At 47.7% G+C, this 19,937-nt stretch overlaps 1 protein-coding gene across 2 annotated transcripts in view; it reads left to right on the top strand.

Moving 5' to 3' along the window:
* The window catches only part of Tarbp1 (tRNA guanosine 2 -O-methyltransferase TARBP1), a 52,337-nt gene extending 35,145 nt beyond the window's left edge, over window positions 1–17,192 (top strand). Inside the window, exons 20-31 of one of the 2 annotated variants that reach the window (XR_013051385.1) lie at window positions 1,175–1,295; window positions 3,088–3,198; window positions 4,817–4,966; window positions 5,462–5,548; window positions 9,289–9,485; window positions 12,434–12,515; window positions 12,711–12,805; window positions 14,231–14,402; window positions 15,434–15,625; window positions 15,795–15,919; window positions 16,262–16,398; window positions 16,711–17,192. Coding sequence is in view for 1 of the 2 variants with exons in the window: in XM_076572343.1 (XP_076428458.1) it covers window positions 1,175–1,295; window positions 3,088–3,198; window positions 4,817–4,966; window positions 5,462–5,548; window positions 9,289–9,485; window positions 12,434–12,515; window positions 14,231–14,402; window positions 15,434–15,625; window positions 15,795–15,919; window positions 16,262–16,398; window positions 16,711–16,879 (1,543 nt within the window). In the remaining variant the exon portion in view is untranslated. The remainder of the gene's footprint in view (window positions 1–1,174; window positions 1,296–3,087; window positions 3,199–4,816; window positions 4,967–5,461; window positions 5,549–9,288; window positions 9,486–12,433; window positions 12,516–12,710; window positions 12,806–14,230; window positions 14,403–15,433; window positions 15,626–15,794; window positions 15,920–16,261; window positions 16,399–16,710) is intronic. The other variant, XM_076572343.1, reaches the window with a different exon arrangement.
* The last annotated feature ends 2,745 nt before the right edge of the window (window positions 17,193–19,937 follow it).

Below are 19,937 nucleotides of genomic sequence, written 5' to 3'. Positions count from 1 at the left end.
CCTGTCTGATTGAACTCAAATCTCTTTATTCTTATGTGGTGGAAGGGGTCGAGCTTGTGCCGTGGCACACACGTGGAGGCCAGGGGACAACTCGGTGGAGTCAGTTCTCTCCTTCCACCTTTATGTGAGTTCCGAGTGTGGAATCAGGTGGCCGGGCTTGAGTGTCCACTGCCTTTACCCAGTGAGCCATCTCTCACCAGCCCTAAGTTGAAATTTTTGGAGCTTATCAAATACTTTAAAGTCTTAATTTCTCATCTTCTTTCAAAAACTTGAGTGTGTGTTTGAAAGATGAAAAGATTGTTACATCATTTTTTGTGATTTTAGAGTTAAGGCCGACAAGTGATTACTGCATTTATAACAGGTATTCACTTCAGAGCTAGCTGGATCTTAACTCTTCTGCCATGCTTCCTTAAATGTGAGCATTGTTATAAGTGTTTTCAGAGACTTTTATTTATATGTATCTGTATATATTTGTGTATGGGTATGTGCATGTGAGTGCAGGTACCAAAAGAGGCCAGAAGAGGGTGCTGGATCCCCTAGAGCTAGAGTTCTAAGCAGTTGTGAGCTTCCTGATGTGGGTGCTGGGAACTGAACTCGGGTCCCATAGATGGTTAGTACATCCTCTCGAACACCAAGCCATCTCTCCAGCCCAGTTAATTGTTTCCAATTTCTTTTGTTTATTTGTTTGCTGGGCTGGTTTAACATAGTAGTCAGAGTGTCACTTTCTAGTGGGTGTTAACAAGCTTGTTACATTTAGAGCGATTCCTGTATAGTAGGAGACAGACTGGCTACGAAGTTGAGAGCCCATGTTCTTGGTCCTCTGTCTCTTACTAGGGTGTGGGTCCTCCATGACATCATTATTGATAGGGACAGGTTTATTTTTTGTTTGGTGTGTGTGTGTGTGTGTGTGTGTGTGTGTGTGTGTGTGTGTGTGTGTGTAGATCCTTGAGGTCTGGGTATATTTGTGCCCATTCTGTGCTATTCTCCTGTAAAGCATTTGTTTGTTGTGATTTGCTGCCTCCCAATTTAAAAGGATGTTCATTAACTATAAACCTACTTAATCTCAATCACGTTTTGGGGAGGACTTGGTACTTGTAATGGTTTGGTACAAACAGTGGATGCATTTTTCTATTTCTAAAACATATTAACACAGTTTATCATTTGATATTTTAAGCACTAAGAGAGAAGATTATTATGTGAGAATTTGTGCTGTCAAATTCTTGTGTCTGCTAGATGGCTCCGACATGTCCCACAAGTTGTTCTTAGAAGATCTTGCCATCAAGCTCCTGGATAAGGTAAGGAGGAGCCTTTGTCCTGCTTTGAATTAACTCTGCCTTTGGTGGGCCACGGTCTAGCACTTGCCTTTTATTTGACCTGAATATGTGCAGACAGACATGGAGTGAGTATTCTAAACGCCTTTTACCACAGAGAGCCTGACGGTGACGTGCTGTAGTTTTGATGAAGGCTTGGTGAGGACCTGTCTACCTCAGGCTCTCTGGTTTGGTTCCCTTGGCCCTGTAGTCCTCACCTGGGTATCTTGGGTTGCCAGTCCCATGGTGCTGTGTTTACTGTACCACATCCACACACTGCGTGTGGAATGGAAGGAACCAGCAGACATCCAGGAAGAGCACCCCGAGAGGAGCTGAGGGTCCCTGAACTTCAGTGTTAGTTGCCTTTCTTACTGTCACAAAAAAAGACCTGACAGATGCCGCTTAAGGAAGGGAGGGTTTGTTTTGGCTTCTGGTTTGAACAGTTCAGTCCGTAATGGCCAGGCAGGCTTGAATGAGGCAGCTCTGGTGAGTCTGAGTTCAGGAAGCCGAGAGAGGTGAATGTCGGTGTTCAGCTCACTGTCCCCTCTGGGCAGTGCAGGACCCTAGCTCATCAGATCACACAGGCCACAGTTAGAGTGGGTCTTCCTACCTCCACCTAGTTAGTCTAGAACTCCCTCCCAGACATGCTTGGTGGCATCTCTCTCCAGTGATTCTACATGGCGTCAGGCTGGAGTGTTAACCACCACAGTAGTCACCTATGTTAAGTCTCGATGATACTGGTATTGTCACGCTTAGGTCGGGTTCCCGACGTTTGTGTAGAATGGATGAAAATTTTGTACTCATCAGATAAAAATGATCGCCTATTCTGAGCTTGCCAGATCACTTATGAGTGACCATTACAGTGTCTGAAGGATAGGTTTCCTAAGTTAGGGAGAAAACAGAAAGGGTGGCATTGAGTGTAGTCAGTATGAGGATGGAACCTGGAGCCTTGCACATAGCCCTGAGCTGTGTCCTGGTGTTCCTTTATTCCCTATCTGGACAGTTCTGCTCTGCTGTCTGACCTTGTGGATGCTTGAGTGACTGGGGAGCCCACTTTAGTCCCATGTCTTAAAACAGGACTGTTTCCTGAAGGGAGAAGGTTGGCTTCAGTATATTAAACCTAGGAAGTACCTTTCACGGAAAAAGACTCTCCTGTCTTCTCCCTGTGGGAGTTGGATGGTTGTCTCAGAGGAAGTGGCCTTTCATTGGCTGCCTCGAGGGCTGAGTAGAATGGGAAGTAGAGGGGCAGAGAGAGCATCATCTAGAAAGGTCACTGGGGAGCTGAAGTGGAGGCATACCCACCTTCGATGGAAATGGCCCTGGAGAGGCCTGACTGACTTTTCATCTTAAAGGACTCTGTCACTATGTATGACAGTCTTCAGTGGCTTCTTGGCTCAGCAGTGACTGGTGACAAAAGTCAGCCTGGAGGAGCCGAAGCTATAGCTTGGTGATAGAAAAGGAGTCTCTGAGCTCAAACCCTGCAGAGGGTGGTGGGCTGCCTGGCTGATTTCGCTGAAAGCCAGAAAGAAAAGTTCTGTGATGCAGAAGGGCTGGGTGCTGCCATCCTGTGTCTAGAGGTGTCCTTGCCTGTTTGGTTTCTTCGTGACATTTGGAACTGAGTTGCAGATTCAAATTCAAATAGGACAAAGGGGGCAGAATCAGAAGTGTATGTGATGTTGCTTTGTAACATCTTTCGGATTTGAGGTTGTCACTGATACGATTCTTAGTCACAGGTATGGTAGGTGGCTTACTCCTGATTTCCACCCCGTCTCTCCAGGATGAATCGGCATCTAGGTCCAGAACTCGCTACCACGAGAACTCTCTACAGCACCGGGTGAAGAACCGGGTGTGGCAGACTCTGCTAGTCCTGTTCCCCAGCTTTGATCAGGTATGGTACTTCTCAGGCTCTGCAATACTGTTTACATTAAACAAAAATCTGGCTAGGTGTGGTGGCGCATGCCTTTAATCCCAGCACTCGGGAGGCAGAGACAGGTAGATCTCTGTGAGTTCAAGGACAGCCAGGACTGTTAGAGAAACCCTGTTTACAAAAACAAAAACAAAAACAATCTGTGTGTGAGAAAGAGAGAGACAGACAGAGACATACAGAGAGAAGCTGCCCGCTGCCAAGCATGACAATCCGAGTTCAATCCTTAGCACCCACATGGCGGAAGGAGAGAACTGACGCCCAGAAGTTGTCCTGACCTCTCCATGTCTGTGCATATGCACCTAAACACACACACACACACACACACACACACACACACACACACACACACACACACACACACACACACACACACTCGTAAACATACACATAGAATAGCTAAACGTAGTTTTTAAAAAATGAGTATCTTAGGCATTTTTCTACCAAAAGTCATTAAGAACTATTTTCCTCTTTCAAATACAAAATAAAACAGGCTTCATTTTTAAATTTGCTTCTATAAATAGTTTTTCCATTTGGTGCTTACACATGTATCATCCCTCAGGCAGAAGTATGATTGCGAAGGGAGGAAGGGGTGAATTTGGAGCTCGGGGTCTAGGCCAGAGAACAGCTGGGGATGGGGTGGTGGTCATGGAGCTGGGAGACCCGAGGGTAGGTAAGTGGATGGGTGCGCTGTCAGGAAAAAGAGCTTTGCTCCCCTTCCAGATGTTGTTTCTGTGCTGTGGGGTCCAAGTGTGAAATAAGGCTGCATATGAGAGCTGCTATGAACAGAACTGAGTGTGTGTGGAAGGGGCACAACCGCAGCCATGCATGGGGGGTTGGGCACAGGGTGGCTCAGTGGGAGGCCTTGAGGTTGCTCCCCAGTGCCCACATAAAAATTCAGGCTTGGTGGCACACCCTGTCATCCCATTACTTAGGGGGTGGAGATGGGAGGAGCCCTATGGCTTGCTGGTCAGCCAGTCTATCCAAAATGGAGAAGCCTGGGGTCAGTGAGAGACCCTGCCTCAAAAAATAGGGTATGGAGTGATTGAGAAAAACACCTAACATTGAAGACCTCCGGCCTGTTTCTTATGTGCCCACACCCACACACACTTGCACTCAGAAGTCCATGCACACATGAACATTTACACATACATGCACCACCCACAGAAATGAAATAAGTATATAACTAGGGAAATTATTAAACTTCTGTATCTTTCGCTTTCCCTGTAAAAACGTAGGTGATCCAAGCCTTTGTTATAGAATTGACGCCTAAGTAAACAGTGAAAATGCTCCAGCACAAAGTCAGTCTTGTTATTGTATTTTGTGTGTGTGTGTGTGTGTGTGTGTGTGTGTGTGTGTGTTTGCCTGCATGTATGTCTGTGTACTGTGTGTGTGCGTTGCCCACAGAGGCCGGAAGAAGGTGTGGATCCCCTAGAACTGAGTGACATGGTTGTGAGCTGCTGTGAGTTCTGGGAAATGAACCCAGCAGGTCTTCAGCAAGAGCAGCCTGCGCTCTTAACCAGAGTTTTTTTTTTTAATTGAAAAGGAATAGCGTGTTAACCATTTATGTTTTCTCCCTCAGAACTTCTTGAACGGGATTATTGATAAGATTTTCCATGCTGGCTTCACCAACAATCAAGCATCCATAAAATATTTTATTGAGTGGATTATTATATTGATTCTTCATAAATTCCCTCAGTTCCTTCCAAAGTTCTGGGATTGTTTTTCTTACGTAAGTAAAGGTTTTCTTCATGCTATTCTGAACTAGGAAATGGTTTGACTGTGTGTAGGTGTGTCTGCAACCTTGGATGTAATTGTAGGGTCCTGTCCCAAGCGCCAGTGAGACCCTCATCTCCTCTGCCGCCCCACCCCCACCCCCACCCCCGTCTTTATCTTGCTCTTTTTCCAGCTCCCCCTGTGTCCTGAGCCCAGTGCCCACTCCTGCCCCAGGCAGGTTCTCCCTGTCCTGTAGGGCTGACCCAGGGTTTGGTGCACGTGAGGCTCTCCAGTGCCGCCGGACTGTCCCCCGGCGCGGCCTGCATGGCACTGGGCTGCAGGGAGGGCCCCTCCTCCCGGGTTTTCAGTCCTGTGCCCTCCACGTGGCAAGCCCAAGCTCCTTCGGGGAAGAGGACAGAGTCTGCCTCCTGCCTCTGCCTGCCCAGAGTCCAGCAGCCGTTACTCACAGTTAAGCCCCAAATGACAGTTTCTCTGCCTCGTCTTCTATCAGGGTGAAGAAAAACTTAAAACGAGCATTTGTACATTTTTATCTGTTTTGTCACATTTGGACATCATCGTTCAGAATATTCCAGAAAAGGTGAGTTTGAATTATTTGCAAGAAGAGTTTATGAACTTGCTGTTCTAAAAAAAGGATGTATTTATGCCAGTTTGGAGGCCTTTTCCCCCCCATGATTATCTTTAAAATGTGTTTCTTCCTCATTTTTTATTAGTTCCTTAAGAATTGCATACAGTGTAGCTGGATCATATTTACCCCATCCCCATCCCCTCCCAGATCACCCTTTTCTCTGCCTACCCCTAAACTATCAGGTATCCTTGTGGGGTTTTCCAGTCCCCGCCCCCCTCTCCTGCTGCTGCTGTGTGCAAGGGAAAACTGTTCACACACACACACACACACACACACACACACACACACGCACACATACACACACACATACACACACACACACACACACACACACACCTACTACACACCAAGTTCACAGGTGATTCCTGTTGGGGTAAATGGCATTTATTTATTTATTTATTTATTTATTTATTTATTTATTTATTTAGGTTTTTCAAGACAGGGTTTCTCTGTGTAGTTTTGGTTGGGGTAAATGGCATTTATTTATTTATTTATTTATTTATTTATTTATTTATTTACTTACTTATTTATTTATTTATATATTTATTTTGGTTTTTCAAGACAGGGTTTCTCTGTGTAGTTTTGGTTCCTGTCCTGGATCTCACTCTGTAGACCAGGCTGGCCTTGAACTCACAGAGATCTGCCTGACTCTGCCTCCCGAGTGCTGGGATTAAAGGCGTGCTCCACTGCCGCCCAGCAGCTTTTATTTTTATACAAGTATTTAAATAGGGTTTGCCTTTTTACATTCCTGGCTATTTGTGTTTGTTTTTTTGTTGTTCGTATATTTTTATTAGTTCTTTGAGAATTTCATAGATACATACAATATATTTTGATCATATTCATCTTCCACTATTCCCAGATCTACCCCCATCATCCCACCCCTTTCAACTTAATGCCCTCTTTATCTATCTATCTATCTATCTATCTATCTATCTATCTATCTATCTATCTATCTATCTATCTATCTATCTATCATCTATTTTTAATATAACTCACCTAGTCCAATTTGTGCTGCCCATGTTTTCCTGGGTGTAGTGCCATCCACCAGAGTGTGGTCACTGAACCACAGGCCACACTCTTAAAGAAAATCGACTCTTCCTTGATCAAAAGCCGTCACTGTCAGAAGCTCCTCAGCTAGGACAGGGGCTCATAAGCTCCTACTGAACGGAGAGTCTCTCACAAACGCTGGTGTGGACAGACTTCGGAATGCTTACATGGTGCCCACATGCCTGGTCCTTCTCTGTTTCCTCACTCTAGAGTTCCACTTCCCCCGTGGCCTCCCTGTATAGGCCCTGACATTATTGCAGATATAGATGGCAGTTTGTACAGTTGTTTTATCACAGGGATGACAGTATGTGCCATTTGTATGTGTATGTTGGGTTGTGTGTGTGTGTGCACATGTGTTGACTGTGATTTTTTTTAAGCTATTCTTTTTAAAATTAGATTTGTTCAATTTATACACAAATGTATGTGCACCATGTCCATACTTGGTGCCCATAAAAGTCAGAAGAGGGCATTGGATCCCCTGGGACTGAAGTTATAGATGTGAGCAGTCACATAGGTGCTGAGAATCAAACCCGGGTCCTCGGCAAGAGCAGCAAGTGCTCTTAACCACTGAGTCATCTCACTGGCCTGTTTGTTTTTATTTTATTCTAGTGTGTGTGTGTGTGTGTGTGTGTGTGTGTGTAGTAAGTGTGCCATAGCAAGTGTGAGGTCAGAGGACAACTTCATAGAGTCAATTCTGTCTTCCCACCTGGGTTCCAGGGATTAAACTCAGGTCATTAGGCTTTCTGAGCCATCAGGCGCCTGTGCGTGCGTGCGTGCGTGCGTGCGTGCGTGCCTGCCTGTAATTTCTCTCAGCAATGCTGTCCTGAGAAGACAGTGGCCTGGATAAATGTTCATGGCATGCTGAATAAGGAGGGACCGAGAGAACGGCTTGCTTACATCTGGTTTGTCTTGCTCAGGGACAGTTGCATCGTGCAGGGAACCATTGTGATGTGTCTGGCAGCCCATTTCTGTGGACGTGGTCGCTGTGCAGCCTGTAGAAGCTGTGTGTGGGCTCACAGCCAGTGCAGCCCCTCATGCAGCTCCAGGTGACCTTGTAGGGGCATGTGGTGGAGCATCAGACAGCTTAAGGACTGAGGAAAAGACTCCGCAGTCCGCTCTTGACTCATTCAGTTTCTTAGTACAGGGCTCCCATAGCCCAGGTTAACCCTGAACTCTGGTCAAGCTGCTGTCCCCTCTCAGGTATCCCATGCCCGGCTTTCTTCTCCCCACTTGTTAACTGTGCTTCTGTGTGGCTCAAGGTTGCTGCTAGGAGTTCGGGAGCTCAGCACTCAGTGGAGGAAGGCAATAATATTCCAGGTTCTCCAAAAGTGGGGCTCCTAGAGGATACTGTCTTACTTTTCAGCCTAGGGCAGGTCATAGGGTGCAGTCACATTTCTAGAACATAACGGCTGTGTCAGTCTACATGAAGATCCATGTCAACCTCGATTGTAGGAGAGAGGTCATGCTGCAGCCATTACAAAAACGAGGACGTTGGAAACTGTTTTCCCTGAGACATTTGTCAGTGCTGCTGAGCTCATTTGCATGGGAGGAAGTTGCAGCCCTATGGCCAGGCCAGTGAAAGGCTTGCCAGAGCTGGTCACAGCTGCCCCGTCAGTCCTCCATGTCCACCCTGTCGGTCCTCCATGTCCACCCTGTCAGTCCTCCGTGTCCACTCTGTCAGTCCTCCATGTCCACCCTGTCAGTCCTCCATGTCCACTCCGCCAGGCCTCCATGTCTACCCTGTCAGTCCTCCATGTCCACTCTGTCAATCCTCTGTGTCCACCCTGTTGGTCCTCCATGTCCACTCCGCCGGGCCTCCATGTCCATCCTGTCGGTCCTCCATGTCCACTCCACCGATCCTCCGTGTCCACTCCACCGATCCTCCGTGTCTACTCCGCCGGTCCTCCGTGTCCACCCTGTCGGTCCTCCATGTCCACTCTGTCGGTCCTCCATGTCCACTCTGTCAGTCCTCCATGTCCACCCTGTCAGTCCTCTGTGTCCACCCTGTCGGTCCTCCGTGTCCACTCTGACGGTCCTCCATGTCCACCCTGTCAGTCCTCCATGTCCACTCTGTCAGTCCTCCATGTCCACCCTGTCGGTCCTCCATGTCCACTCTGTCAGTCCTCCGTGTCCACCCTGTCAGTCCTCTGTGTCCACCCTGTCGGTCCTCCGTGTCCACTCTGACGGTCCTCCATGTCCACCCTGTCAGTCCTCCGTGTGCACTCTGTCAGTCCTCCGTGTCCACCCTGTCAGTCCTCCGTGTGCACTCTGTCAGTCCTCCGTGTCCACCCTGTCAGTCCTCCGTGTGCACTCTGTCAGTCCTCCGTGTCCACCCTGTCAGTCCTCCGTGTGCACTCTGTCAGTCCTCCGTGTCCACCCTGTCAGTCCGTGTCCACTCTGTCGGTCCTCCATGTCCACTCTGTCGGTCCTCCATGTCCACTCTGTCAGTCCTCCGTGTCCACCCTGTCAGTCCGTGTCCACCCTGTCGGTCCTCCATGCCCACTCTGTCAGTCCTCCCTGTCCACCCTGTCAGTCCGTGTCCACCCTGTCAGTCCTCCGTGTCCACTCTGACGGTCCTCCGTGCCTTACAGTCTTGCTCAAGCTGCCATGTCCGCCCCTGAAGCAGTGTCTCCCTGTTCTTCCAGAAGCTGGTTCTGAAGCAGGCCCTCACGACTGCCCTGCAGTGGTGTCTGAGCCACAACTTCAGCGTCCGCCTCTATGCTCTGGTAGCCCTCAAGAAGGCCTGGCATCTCTGTAAAGCACTGCAATTCGAAGAGTGTGACGCCTGGACCACAGTCATCGAGTGCAGTCTCAGCCAGGCAGAAAGCATGCATGGCGCAGGGTGAGGACACCGCATGGCTCTTTTCTTCCCAGCAGAGCCTGGAGGAGCGAGGGGTAGCCTCGTTACCCTCTTTTGTGCCAGTGCCGCACAGAGGGCTTGGGTCAGCCCCATGCAGCAGATGGTGCTAAACTGTACAGACTGATGAGGAGTCCAGATGGGGGTTTTATACTTTTTCCTCATCCTTTATTTGAGCCTGTGAACTCTCAGCTCTGCTCCAGCACAGAAGGCAGTGTGGAGGCACCTGGACTGACCCCAGAGCTGTCCCAACACCCGTCTGCCACCTACGTCCATCCGAGCACTGCTTTCTGTAGTGAGATCATGGCTGGCTATTCGGCACCGAGATGTTTCCTCTGCCTGTTGATCCTAAAATCCCTTGTTCCTAAAAGCAGTTGGCTCAGATCCCATATATTTATTATTATTATTATTATTATTATTATTATTATTATTATTACTATGCAAGAAAACATCCTTTTATGGTGCCACTTATCTTTTTAACTCCTGGTCCCAAATAGGGACATAGCCAATGAAAGTCAGACATCCTGAGCTTTACGCTTTCTCTATTCTTTAATTTCATATCCTCCTTTGAATCCTCTGTGGCAGGCACACACCTCGGCAGGTGGACAAAAGTCCTGTCTTAGGTGGCTCAGTCGGACTGCGGACAGGATAGAGAGGGCTGTCAAGCAGTCACATCAGTGCACAGGCTTCTCAGTAGGTGACAGGAATATCGAGGGCACCGTGGCAAAGGCAGACTCTCTACCTGTGGCTTAGGGAAGTCCTTTACCCAGCATGATCCAGAGGAAGAGCAGGAGTTGGTGACTGAGGAGAAGAGGATTCTGGGCAGGAGCAGCAGCAGTGGGGACTGGAGACTGGAGGCAGGTGGGACCCTGGAGGAAGCCAGTCTGAGAGTCGTGGGACAAGGATCTCGGTGCTCGAGAACTGAAGAGTTGGGTGGAGGCAGGATAAAGCGACCAGTTCTTATGGGTGTGAGAAGCCAGTTTAAGGCAGCCAGCGTAGTAAGAAGGGAGCTGTTTACCCAAATCTGAGGCCAGTGAGGGGATAGACCGACAGGTGAGAGGCCAGAGCCTGAGAGGAGCAGGCTCAGTGTAGTGACAGAGCTGGGAGACTGCACCGGCAGTGTGGGCAGGGATGGAGCCTACATTGCAACACATTTGGCATGCAGGTGGCAAGCACATTACGTTGATGCAATAGGTTTTTGGAGTCCACTGTTTTCTGTGTTGGGATATTTGGAATGTTTAAAGTACTACATGCCATTCTTTTTTTCAAAAACACGGACAGTGAGGAAGGTGAAGTACCAGGAACTTGTGCAGAACAATTCTTTAAAGAGTAAAGTATAGGAAGCCTCATAGCCTGAAAGTTCTGCAGTTTAGGGCTGATGGTCCCAATTCTGAACTGCTTGTCCTGTCACGTGACTTTTACCTTTCCACCCTGGTGGCTGGATTAGGAGTTCACCCTTGATCACAGTAGGTGCCTTTGGTTTTTGAGGATATGCCTTCAGAGTGAAAACCACAGCTCATGTAAGATTTACTCTCTAGGAGAAAAAGGTCCACCACCAGGCAGAGACACAGGGATCCTAACCCCAGAGGTTCCAAGTGCTGGCAGGTGATGGTGACTTTGGTCTATACTATGTGATTGAGTTTGGGGCCAGCCTGGGCTACACAGTGGGACTGTGTTCTCCACAGTCTTCATGCTCTACTGGACAGTGTCTGTGTTTGACACTCAGGGACCTTTAGTTGGTTTTGTATGATTTTGAAAGCGTTAACTTAGTTTCTCTGCTCATCTTTGTGTTCCATTTAGAAATAAAAACCCTGAGAACTAGCTGAGTAGGAGAGTACATTCTGGAGGACATGAGGCCCGGGTTCAAGCCACAGTTCTGCAAAAACAGGAAGGCAAAGCTTTGTTGTTTTGATATTTGTATTTTTGATAGAGTCTTGGCTATGTAGCTCAGGCTGGCTTTATTCTCCTGGCAGTCTACTGAATGTTGGAATTGCAAATGAGGACCACAAAGCCTAGCTTAAAAGAAGAAAAAAAGCTAGGTGTGGCTACACATATCTATAATCCCAACACATAGGTAGAGATGTAGAATCAAGAGTTTAGGATTATCCTCAGATACATGAGTTCAAGGCTACCCTCATGAACCTGAGACTCTGTCTCAAAAACCAAAGCAAAAATGAGAACCTTTCTAAATTCCAGCTTAAAAAGCACATTGAGTGGCGGCACATTCCTTTAATCTCAGCACTTGGGAAGCAGAGGAAGGTAGATTTCTGTGAGTTCGAGGCCAGCCTGGTCTACATAGAGTTCCAGGACAGCCAGGGCTACATAGAGAAACCATGTCTTTTAAAAAAAAAGCATACTGCGTGTTAGGGACAGAGCACAGAGGTAGTGTCTTCACCTAGCATGCATGAGGCCCCAGGGCTTAATCCCCAGTAACCCTGTTAGTGACTTTTTTGTTGCTGTGATAATCACCATGACCAAAAGCAACTTAGGGAAGGAAGAGTTTGTCTTGGCTTACGGTTGCAGAGGAGGCGTGACAGCCAGCAGCAGACATGGCGGCAGGAAGCTGAGAGATCACATCAGCAAACAGACCGGAAGGAGGGCGAGGTTGTGGGCTCTGAAAGCCCGCCCCCAGTGACATACTTCCTCCCGCAAGGCCACGCCTCCCAAACCTCCCCAAACAGCACCACCAGCCAGGGACCAAGTGTTCAAATACATGAGCCTGTGGGGGACATTTCTCATTCAAACCACAACCTCAGAGACAGACAGACAGACAGACAGACAGACAGACAGGCAGACAGACAGAACACACACATTGATGTTGAAGACTGGGAGTATGACCTTGGGATGGAATTCTTAAGGTTACTTTACTGACTTGCCCTCACCAGAACTATTTACTTTTGAGTCCTGCCTCACTCCCTGTCCCTCCCCCTCAGGAATGCCAGGAAGAACTGGCAGCGCATCCAGGACCACTTCTTCTTCTCCGCGTTTCACCCGCTGAAGGACTACTGTCTGGAGGTAAGCCGGGAGTGCGGTGTGCAGACGCTCTGCTGTCCACAGTCCTGACTCCTCTTTCCTGCCCCTGCTGGTGAAGGATTGTGACGGGGCTCATCGTCTGTCCCCGGGACCCTGGAAAGTTCTGCGATGTGTTTGCGGTTCACTCCTCAGCGGTGACAACTGGCTAGTCATTCTCACTTTCTATTTCTCTGGCAGTGTCTGGCTTGTAAACCTTGGAAGGGAATATTTAACTCTAAACAGAAATCAGAGCAGATTTCTAAAAGGAAGTGAGTGAGAGAACGTTTGCGCAGGTGAGACTTTCTTGTACTGAAGCCTGTGATCCATGCAAGAACAAAAAGATCTCTTGTCAATAGCAATTAATCTTTTTAGATTCCGGGTAATGAAAGTATGTGGCCAATGGTACCTCACTTTGCTGATAGTAGCAGAGTACTTGTGTCAAGAACTGTCCACATACTTATTACAGTTAATATAAATGACTTGAGTGTGAAAATTCTTAAAATTTGTGTAGAGTATAAGGTATTCTCAAACCCTTGTTGCTCAACTCCAGCAACAATACTGTGCTACCTACCTAGCTTTGAAGTGAAAACATCTGCCCGGGTGACTTTTTCTCTGGGGACCTGTATCAGGAGCCTAGCTACATGCAGCCAGCTCTTTCATGGTTGGCTTAAAGCTGTCCTTGAAGACACACTATGTATTGTGAGATGTGCTACACACGACATGAATGTCATTCTCGTCAAAATAAAACGTACTAGGGTTTTTCGAATACCCTACCACGCTGTCTGTGTTGGTCAGCTCCAGAGCCCTCTGTTGATGCTTTCCTGACAGCTCTCTAGAGCTCCGTCCCCCTTTTCCCAGGCAGCCCCCAAGCAGAGTCCTTTCTCCTTTCCCTCACCCCTGCCCACCTCTTTTAGCGGTTACCTGACTCCTCCTCAGCAATAGCAGGCAGAGTGGTCTGTGGGCAGCAGTGAGTGAGAGCTGTGTGTGTGGACTGTGGTGCAGAGAGCTTGTGCCCCGCCAGACTCTTGTCACCCAGCCTTTGTGTTCGCAGCTGAGTGTAGGGGACCTACCTAAGAAATATTACTCTCCACCATGACATCGCTTTAAATCTGCACGAATCTGCCTAGCCTGAAGCAAACTGTATTTGCCTTAAAACTGCCCTGGACAAAGGCATGTGCATTGAGTGCCATTTCACTTTTCACTTGCCTGTTACTTGGGGTTTTCTCTCTCACATGCCTTTCCCACCGTTGAGTGTTCTTCAAGAGGGAAGACCAGAAAGGTGGCCTCGTGGCCTCATAGGCACCAGCTACCCACCTCCTTACACACGAGGGAACTGAAGCTGAGGAAGCAAGCCTTCGTGGCTCATCCCAGGTCCCACAGCGATCCTGAGCCAGGATCCAGGTTCCGGATGTCTGTAGTGGACCTGAGCATGGGATGGCGAGTGTCTGGTGGCCAGGAAACTGCCTGTAGGCATACATTTCTCTTCAGTGACAATGCCCTGGGAAGCATGGTGTACCGTTGATAAGAGCACAGGAGTCACGTGGCGTTAGAGGAGGAGAGGCCCTGCCTGCTCCCGGGGTTCCCTAAATGAATCCCCGAATGTCCTAGGGCAAAGTGGAGCATGTTGGGAGAAGCACCAGCAGGAAGAAAACCTGTTCTGAGTTTCTCCTTTATTTTCTAAGAAGAAGAATATTTAGATTTTACGATTCTCTTTTCAGACCATATTTTACACCCTCCCACGGCTCTCGGGTATCACTGAAGAGGAGTGGATCACCCTGGATAAATTTACCAGCTTCACAGACATCCCTTCCAGTGCAGGGTCCCAGTGGTACCTGTCTGGGTCTGCACTTGGTGAGCTGAGTCCAGGAGACTGGTCCCAGCAGGACCGAGGTAAGGGAGCTTCATTTTACCCTGGTTCATGGGTGAGGTCTCCTGACTACAGTTCTGGAATGGGTCTTGACGATGTTGTTCCGTTGCCCCGGGTCTCTGCCTCTGCTTAGAGAAGGCAGGAACGTCAGTGCCCGTCAGGCTTCCCTGAGGAGCCTGTGGCTCTGTGTCCAGAAAGCTGACCTTAGCAGCAGTGTGGTGGCAGCCTCCTCCTCCTGGCTCCTCCCCCAGCTTCCCCTCCCAACCCCAACTGCACCTCCCACTGCGAGTGCTTCCCCAGAGCCAGAGCCCCTAAAGTCTGGCTCCCCCTCACCATACCTGCCCCTTCTGTAAGTTTCCTCCACCGGTCTCCTGCTGGCCTCTGTGTTTCTTCCCAACTCCGACAGCTCACTGGGTACAGGTACTTGCTGCCAAACCTGAATACCTGAATTTGACCCACATGGTAGGAGACGGCTAATTCCCACACGTTGTCCTTTGGCTTCCATATCACACCATGACATGCATGCCCCCGAACCTCCTAATACATGTCATTTTTTTTTTTTTTAACTCTAGCTCACCCTGTGGTTTTAATTCAGTGTCTCTGGGTAGAGTTTTGGGAAAAGGTGGAGTGGTTCACTGGTGCATCTCTGGACAGATCATCTTGAATCTACTCATCCATTCCATGAGGATCCATTGTGTTTGACAGAGACGGGTCCCCGCCCTCCCACAGCTGTGTTCTTAACAGCAGATGGCTGCACACAGATGTGGCAGACAGTGGCAGGCAGCAAAAACCCAGGAGATCCAGCCTCGTAGGGAGAGCACCAAGGGAGGAGAGACCTTTGTGAGCACTTGATATTGAGCAGACTGCTGGCTCCACTCTCAGTCAATGCCCTCTTCTGGTCTTCATGGGCACTTCCATGTACCTGCACATACATACACTCAGGCCATATATACACATTAACAACAACAAAAAGAATATTTAAAAAATCATCTAAAGATGCAAATACATAGAGAATTGACCCTGTTTACATACACGAACTCTTATTTCTTCTCAGGTTATACCTTGGGTGAAGCAGACAGCCAATCAGAGTGGGCTGATGTCCAGAAAAAGATTATCCCATGGGGACACAAGGCTCTGGAGTCAGACCTGGAACTTACGCTTCAGGATCGGGCCGCCAAGCTTGGGAAGTCCATCAGTAGACTGATTGTTGTGGCCTCGCTCATCGACAAGCCCACCAACTTAGGAGGTAAAATCATCTTCCAGGTAGTTCACTTGAGACCTGATTATCAACCCTCTGTGGCTGTCTGTGTGTGTTCCACACATAGCCCTCTTGGCAAGCTTCAGAGGAAAGGCTGGGATGCTATGAACTCCGTGATCTGCTGGAGACAGTCTTAGTAAGAAGCCATTCTGTGCAGGGCTGTGCCGGACCTGTGAGGTGTTCGGAGCCGCAGTACTTGTGGTTGGCAGTCTCCAGTGTGTCGGTGACAGACAGTTCCAGCACCTCAGCGTCTCCGCAGAGCAGTGGCTTCCTCTGGTAGAGGTGGGTGTAAAGTCGCTCATTAAATTCTGTAGTTGTGAAAGTGTTTTGACATGCTGTCTTTGTGCCAGTTTCTCAGTCTGACCCTTCCGTGCTGAGGTCCAAGGGGGTCTTATCTGTGACCTGCTGTAGTGTAGCAGTCCCCCCAGGAGAACATGTCACCTCTCTCTTCAGCCACCACTCAGCAGTCTGTGAAGTGGAGGGAATTCTTTCTGATGTCCTTTGATGCCCTGTTTCCCCTTGAAAGTCCTCTTGACAGGCTGGGTTTAAGTTTAATGCTCTATCCACTCTCTGATTTCACAATGCAACGATTTCATAGTCTGCTCTTCTAAAACTGCCACTAAGGTGAGACCAGCCCAGCTGACGGATTATCTGCAGCAGAAAAAGGCGGAAGGCTACACGGTCATTGGTGTGGAGCAGACAGCGCAAAGCTCAGACCTGGCCCAGTACCGCTTCCCTGAGAAGTCGCTGCTGCTGTTGGGGTGAGTCGATTCCCTGGTCTGTGTCTGTTTTCTAGGCTGTTGAAGACTTACCTAGGTTCCTGTCACGCAACTCCCTGTCAACCTGTGGCATTTATGGGACCCCTTCATCTCACCCGGCTGGGATGTTGACTAGTAAACACAGAATTAATTGGCTGTCTTTGTAACGCCCCTCTTTACTTCCTGGAACCCAAGTTGACTTACTCTGTTTATCTGTCTCCTATAGCAACATTCAGGATTTCTGAAAAAATAATAGTAAAAGGTACTTCCTATATTACAGGGACGCTCACGTCTTGCTCCGTTTTTCTTCTGCAGAAATGAGCGGGAAGGAATCCCAGCCAACCTGATCCAGCAGCTGGATGTGTGTGTGGAGATTCCTCAGCAGGGCATCATCCGCTCACTGAACGTGCACGTGAGCGGGGCTCTGCTGATCTGGGAGTATACCAGACAGCAGCTGCTCAGATGTGCGGAGTTGGCATCCTGAAGGCCGAGCCTTACCTGCTGTCTCCAATGGTGCTAAAGATGGTGTCTATTTATAACCTTCTGGACTAATGAAATAGTCGGAGATGTCCTGGGATTATCTACATCTCTCTAACCTTGCACCTCAATGCCAAAACTTTTTCATGTGCCTTAAAGTATATCACTATATATTGTCCCTTTTAGCTAAATCAAATTACCTTTTAAAATATTTTAAGCAACTATGGGAATTTTAAAAATGAATTTTTAAAATGTTCTTCCTAGAAACCAGTATGTGCTAACAGTATGGAAGAATTAAAGTTGTTACTTACGAGCACCTATGCCCTTCTGTTTGTTTGTGTTTCTTTTCAAGTATTCTTTTTTTTTTTTTTTTTTAAGATTTATTTATTTATTATGTACACAGAAGAGGGCGCCAGATCTCATTACAGATGGTTGTGAGCCACCATGTGGGTGCTGGGAATTGAACTCAGGACCTCTGGAAGAGCAGTCAGTGCTCTTAACCTCTGAGCTATCTCTCCAGCCCAAGTATTCTTGATAATACCTTTTTTCCCTTTTTTTATTTTTTATTTTATTTTATTTTACAATACTATTCAGTTCTACATAACGGCCACAAATTCCCTTGTTCTCTCCCTTCCTGCTCCCCTTCCCTTCCCCCCAGCCCACCCTCCATTCCCACCTCCTCCAGATCAAGGCCTCCCCGAGGACTGAGATCGACCTGATAGACTCAGTCCAGGCAGGTTCAGTCCCCTCCTCCCAGATTGAGCCAAGCGTCCCTGCATAAGTCCCAGGTTTCAAACAGCCAATTCATGCAACGAGCCCAGGACCTGGTACCACTGCCTAGATGCCTCCCAAACAGATCAAGCCAATCAACTGTCTCACCTATTCAGAGGGCCTGATCCATTTGGGGGCCCCTCAGCCTTTGGTTCATAGTTCATGTTTCTATTCGTTTGGCTATTTGTCCCTGTGCTTTATCCAACCTTGGTTGGAGAGATGGCTCAGCCGTTAAAGGCTAGGCTCACAACCAAAAATATAAGAGCGCCCTTCTGTTTTAAAACATGGCAAGATGTGAATCAGCTCTCCAGTCAAGTTCTTTATCTTCAGGTCCTAGGCTTTATTTCCAAAGCTATGAATTCAGCCATCATTGTTCAGGTTAGGCTTAAATGAAATTTGTCCTATACAATTGTGCTTCCGATGGTGGTTAGAAATCTGTCTCCGGACTATAATCACAACCCCAGTGCTGTTAGACCACTCCTGTAAGTCCTGCTGAAACCAAGAAGGAACCCATGAGTGCTCTGTGTTTAGATGACTGCATTGTTGAATGTTTTCCTTATTACCATCCAGCAAGGAACTTGTTATCCCTGGGACCCTTTGACTAATACTCAAATTTCAGAGTCCTTTGCCTATTCATGTTCTTTTGTAGTTTTCTTTTGAAGTTTTGGCTTGCAACAGGGAAACATGGAAGCATTAAGCATAGAAACCAAATCTCCACACACCCACTTCATTCAGATGTCACTCTGTGATCTGAGATAACCAACGCTATCAGACTTAGGCTTCTTTCAGGTGGCAGATGGAGGTGTGTGCTCATATGGCTGATATTCCATCCATTCCTGACATGGGCGTTTGGATCTAGTGACTGAGGAACACTACAGGCTTTGCTTTCAGTTCATTTGGTGAGGTGCCCAGGAGTGGGGCTTCTGGGTCATACATAAGGTTGGCATGTTTTACTCTGGCTTTCCTAGTTTACAGTATCACCAAGAGTGACTTGCTCTGCATCCTTGTCATCATTTGGTATCGTGAGCCTTCTAATTAAGCCATTCTAACCAGGTATCTAATGACATATCAGTGTGGCATTAATTTCTGCTATTCTAATATTTAATGATATAGAGGCTCTTTTCAGATATCTGTCTTCCATTGCATCTTGAGAAATATTTGTAGGGTAAAAGGGCCAGCAAAAGAAACACACCCTGACCCTGAAACCAGAGCCAAAGAAACACACCCTGACTCTGAGACCAGAACAATTCACTGGCCCTGAAACCAGAGCCAAAAGGTTAAAAGGGGCCAGTGTAAGAAACACACCTTGGCCCTCAAAGCAGAGCCAAAGAAACACACTCTGCCCTGACCAACTCAGCATAAAACCCAACCAATCCCTGAACAGGAAAACCAACCAATCCAGCCAATCTCTGAACTTGTCCAAGCTCAAGGACTGAAAACAACCAATTCCCACCTTGAAAATCTCCACCTTAGGAAAACTCCACCCCTAAGAAGTCCAGAGGCAGCCACCCTCCTGGATTCTTCCCTCCCAATCTTAGATGAGGTTTGGGTGAGACCTTTCCCCAGAGTGGAGCTGAGCAGGGAGGTAACAATTTTCCCCAGAGCAGGAGTGGAGCAGAACTGTTAACACCTTCGCTGAAGAAACCATCCTCTAGCTGAGCTAGTTATACTCTGGAGGAACTGAGCAGAGTTATTGCATTAGGGAAACCCTTCCCTAGAGCAGGGCTGTACGCTGCTGCTCCTCTTAGGGGGACTGTGGTATTCCTTGGCTTCTGACAGCCAGGATCCCTTTCCATTCCAGCTGCAATGCTTAACAACATCTATTCGCATAACTTGCCCACTTTTTAAACAGGATCATTTTTCTTATTAAGAAGCATGAGTTTGTTGTTGTTTTCTTTATTCTGGATACCAGTTCTTATGCGATTTGCAAGTATTGTCTCCAAGTTTGTGACTTACTGTTCACTTTGGGGGTCTATCCTTAGGCGTGTTGTTAATCATCATGAAATAGACCCAGTTTTCCCTTCCCAATCTATATATTTATTTCTTCTTTGACTTACTGAACTAGGTAGCAACCCAGTTGCTGCCTGATCATTGAGGACATTTGAACAGACAACTTTTTATTATAACCCATTGATTAGTTAAGGCTTCTTCCAACCTCACTGCGTAGTTTCTGTATTAAAATGCTAATCTAATGGCCAGAAACTTCGTAACAACCTATCTTGGTTTTTATTTATATCAGTTGGAACTAGATTTGCCTACTATTCGGCTTTTATTCCAAAGGGGGTAAAGGAAGA

The sequence above is a fragment of the Peromyscus maniculatus genome, chromosome 5 (genome assembly GCF_049852395.1).
Source record: "Peromyscus maniculatus bairdii isolate BWxNUB_F1_BW_parent chromosome 5, HU_Pman_BW_mat_3.1, whole genome shotgun sequence".
NCBI lineage: Eukaryota > Metazoa > Chordata > Mammalia > Rodentia > Cricetidae > Peromyscus > Peromyscus maniculatus.
Note: the sequence above shows the minus strand (reverse complement) of the source record. Positions and strands in the feature narration are given on the sequence as shown.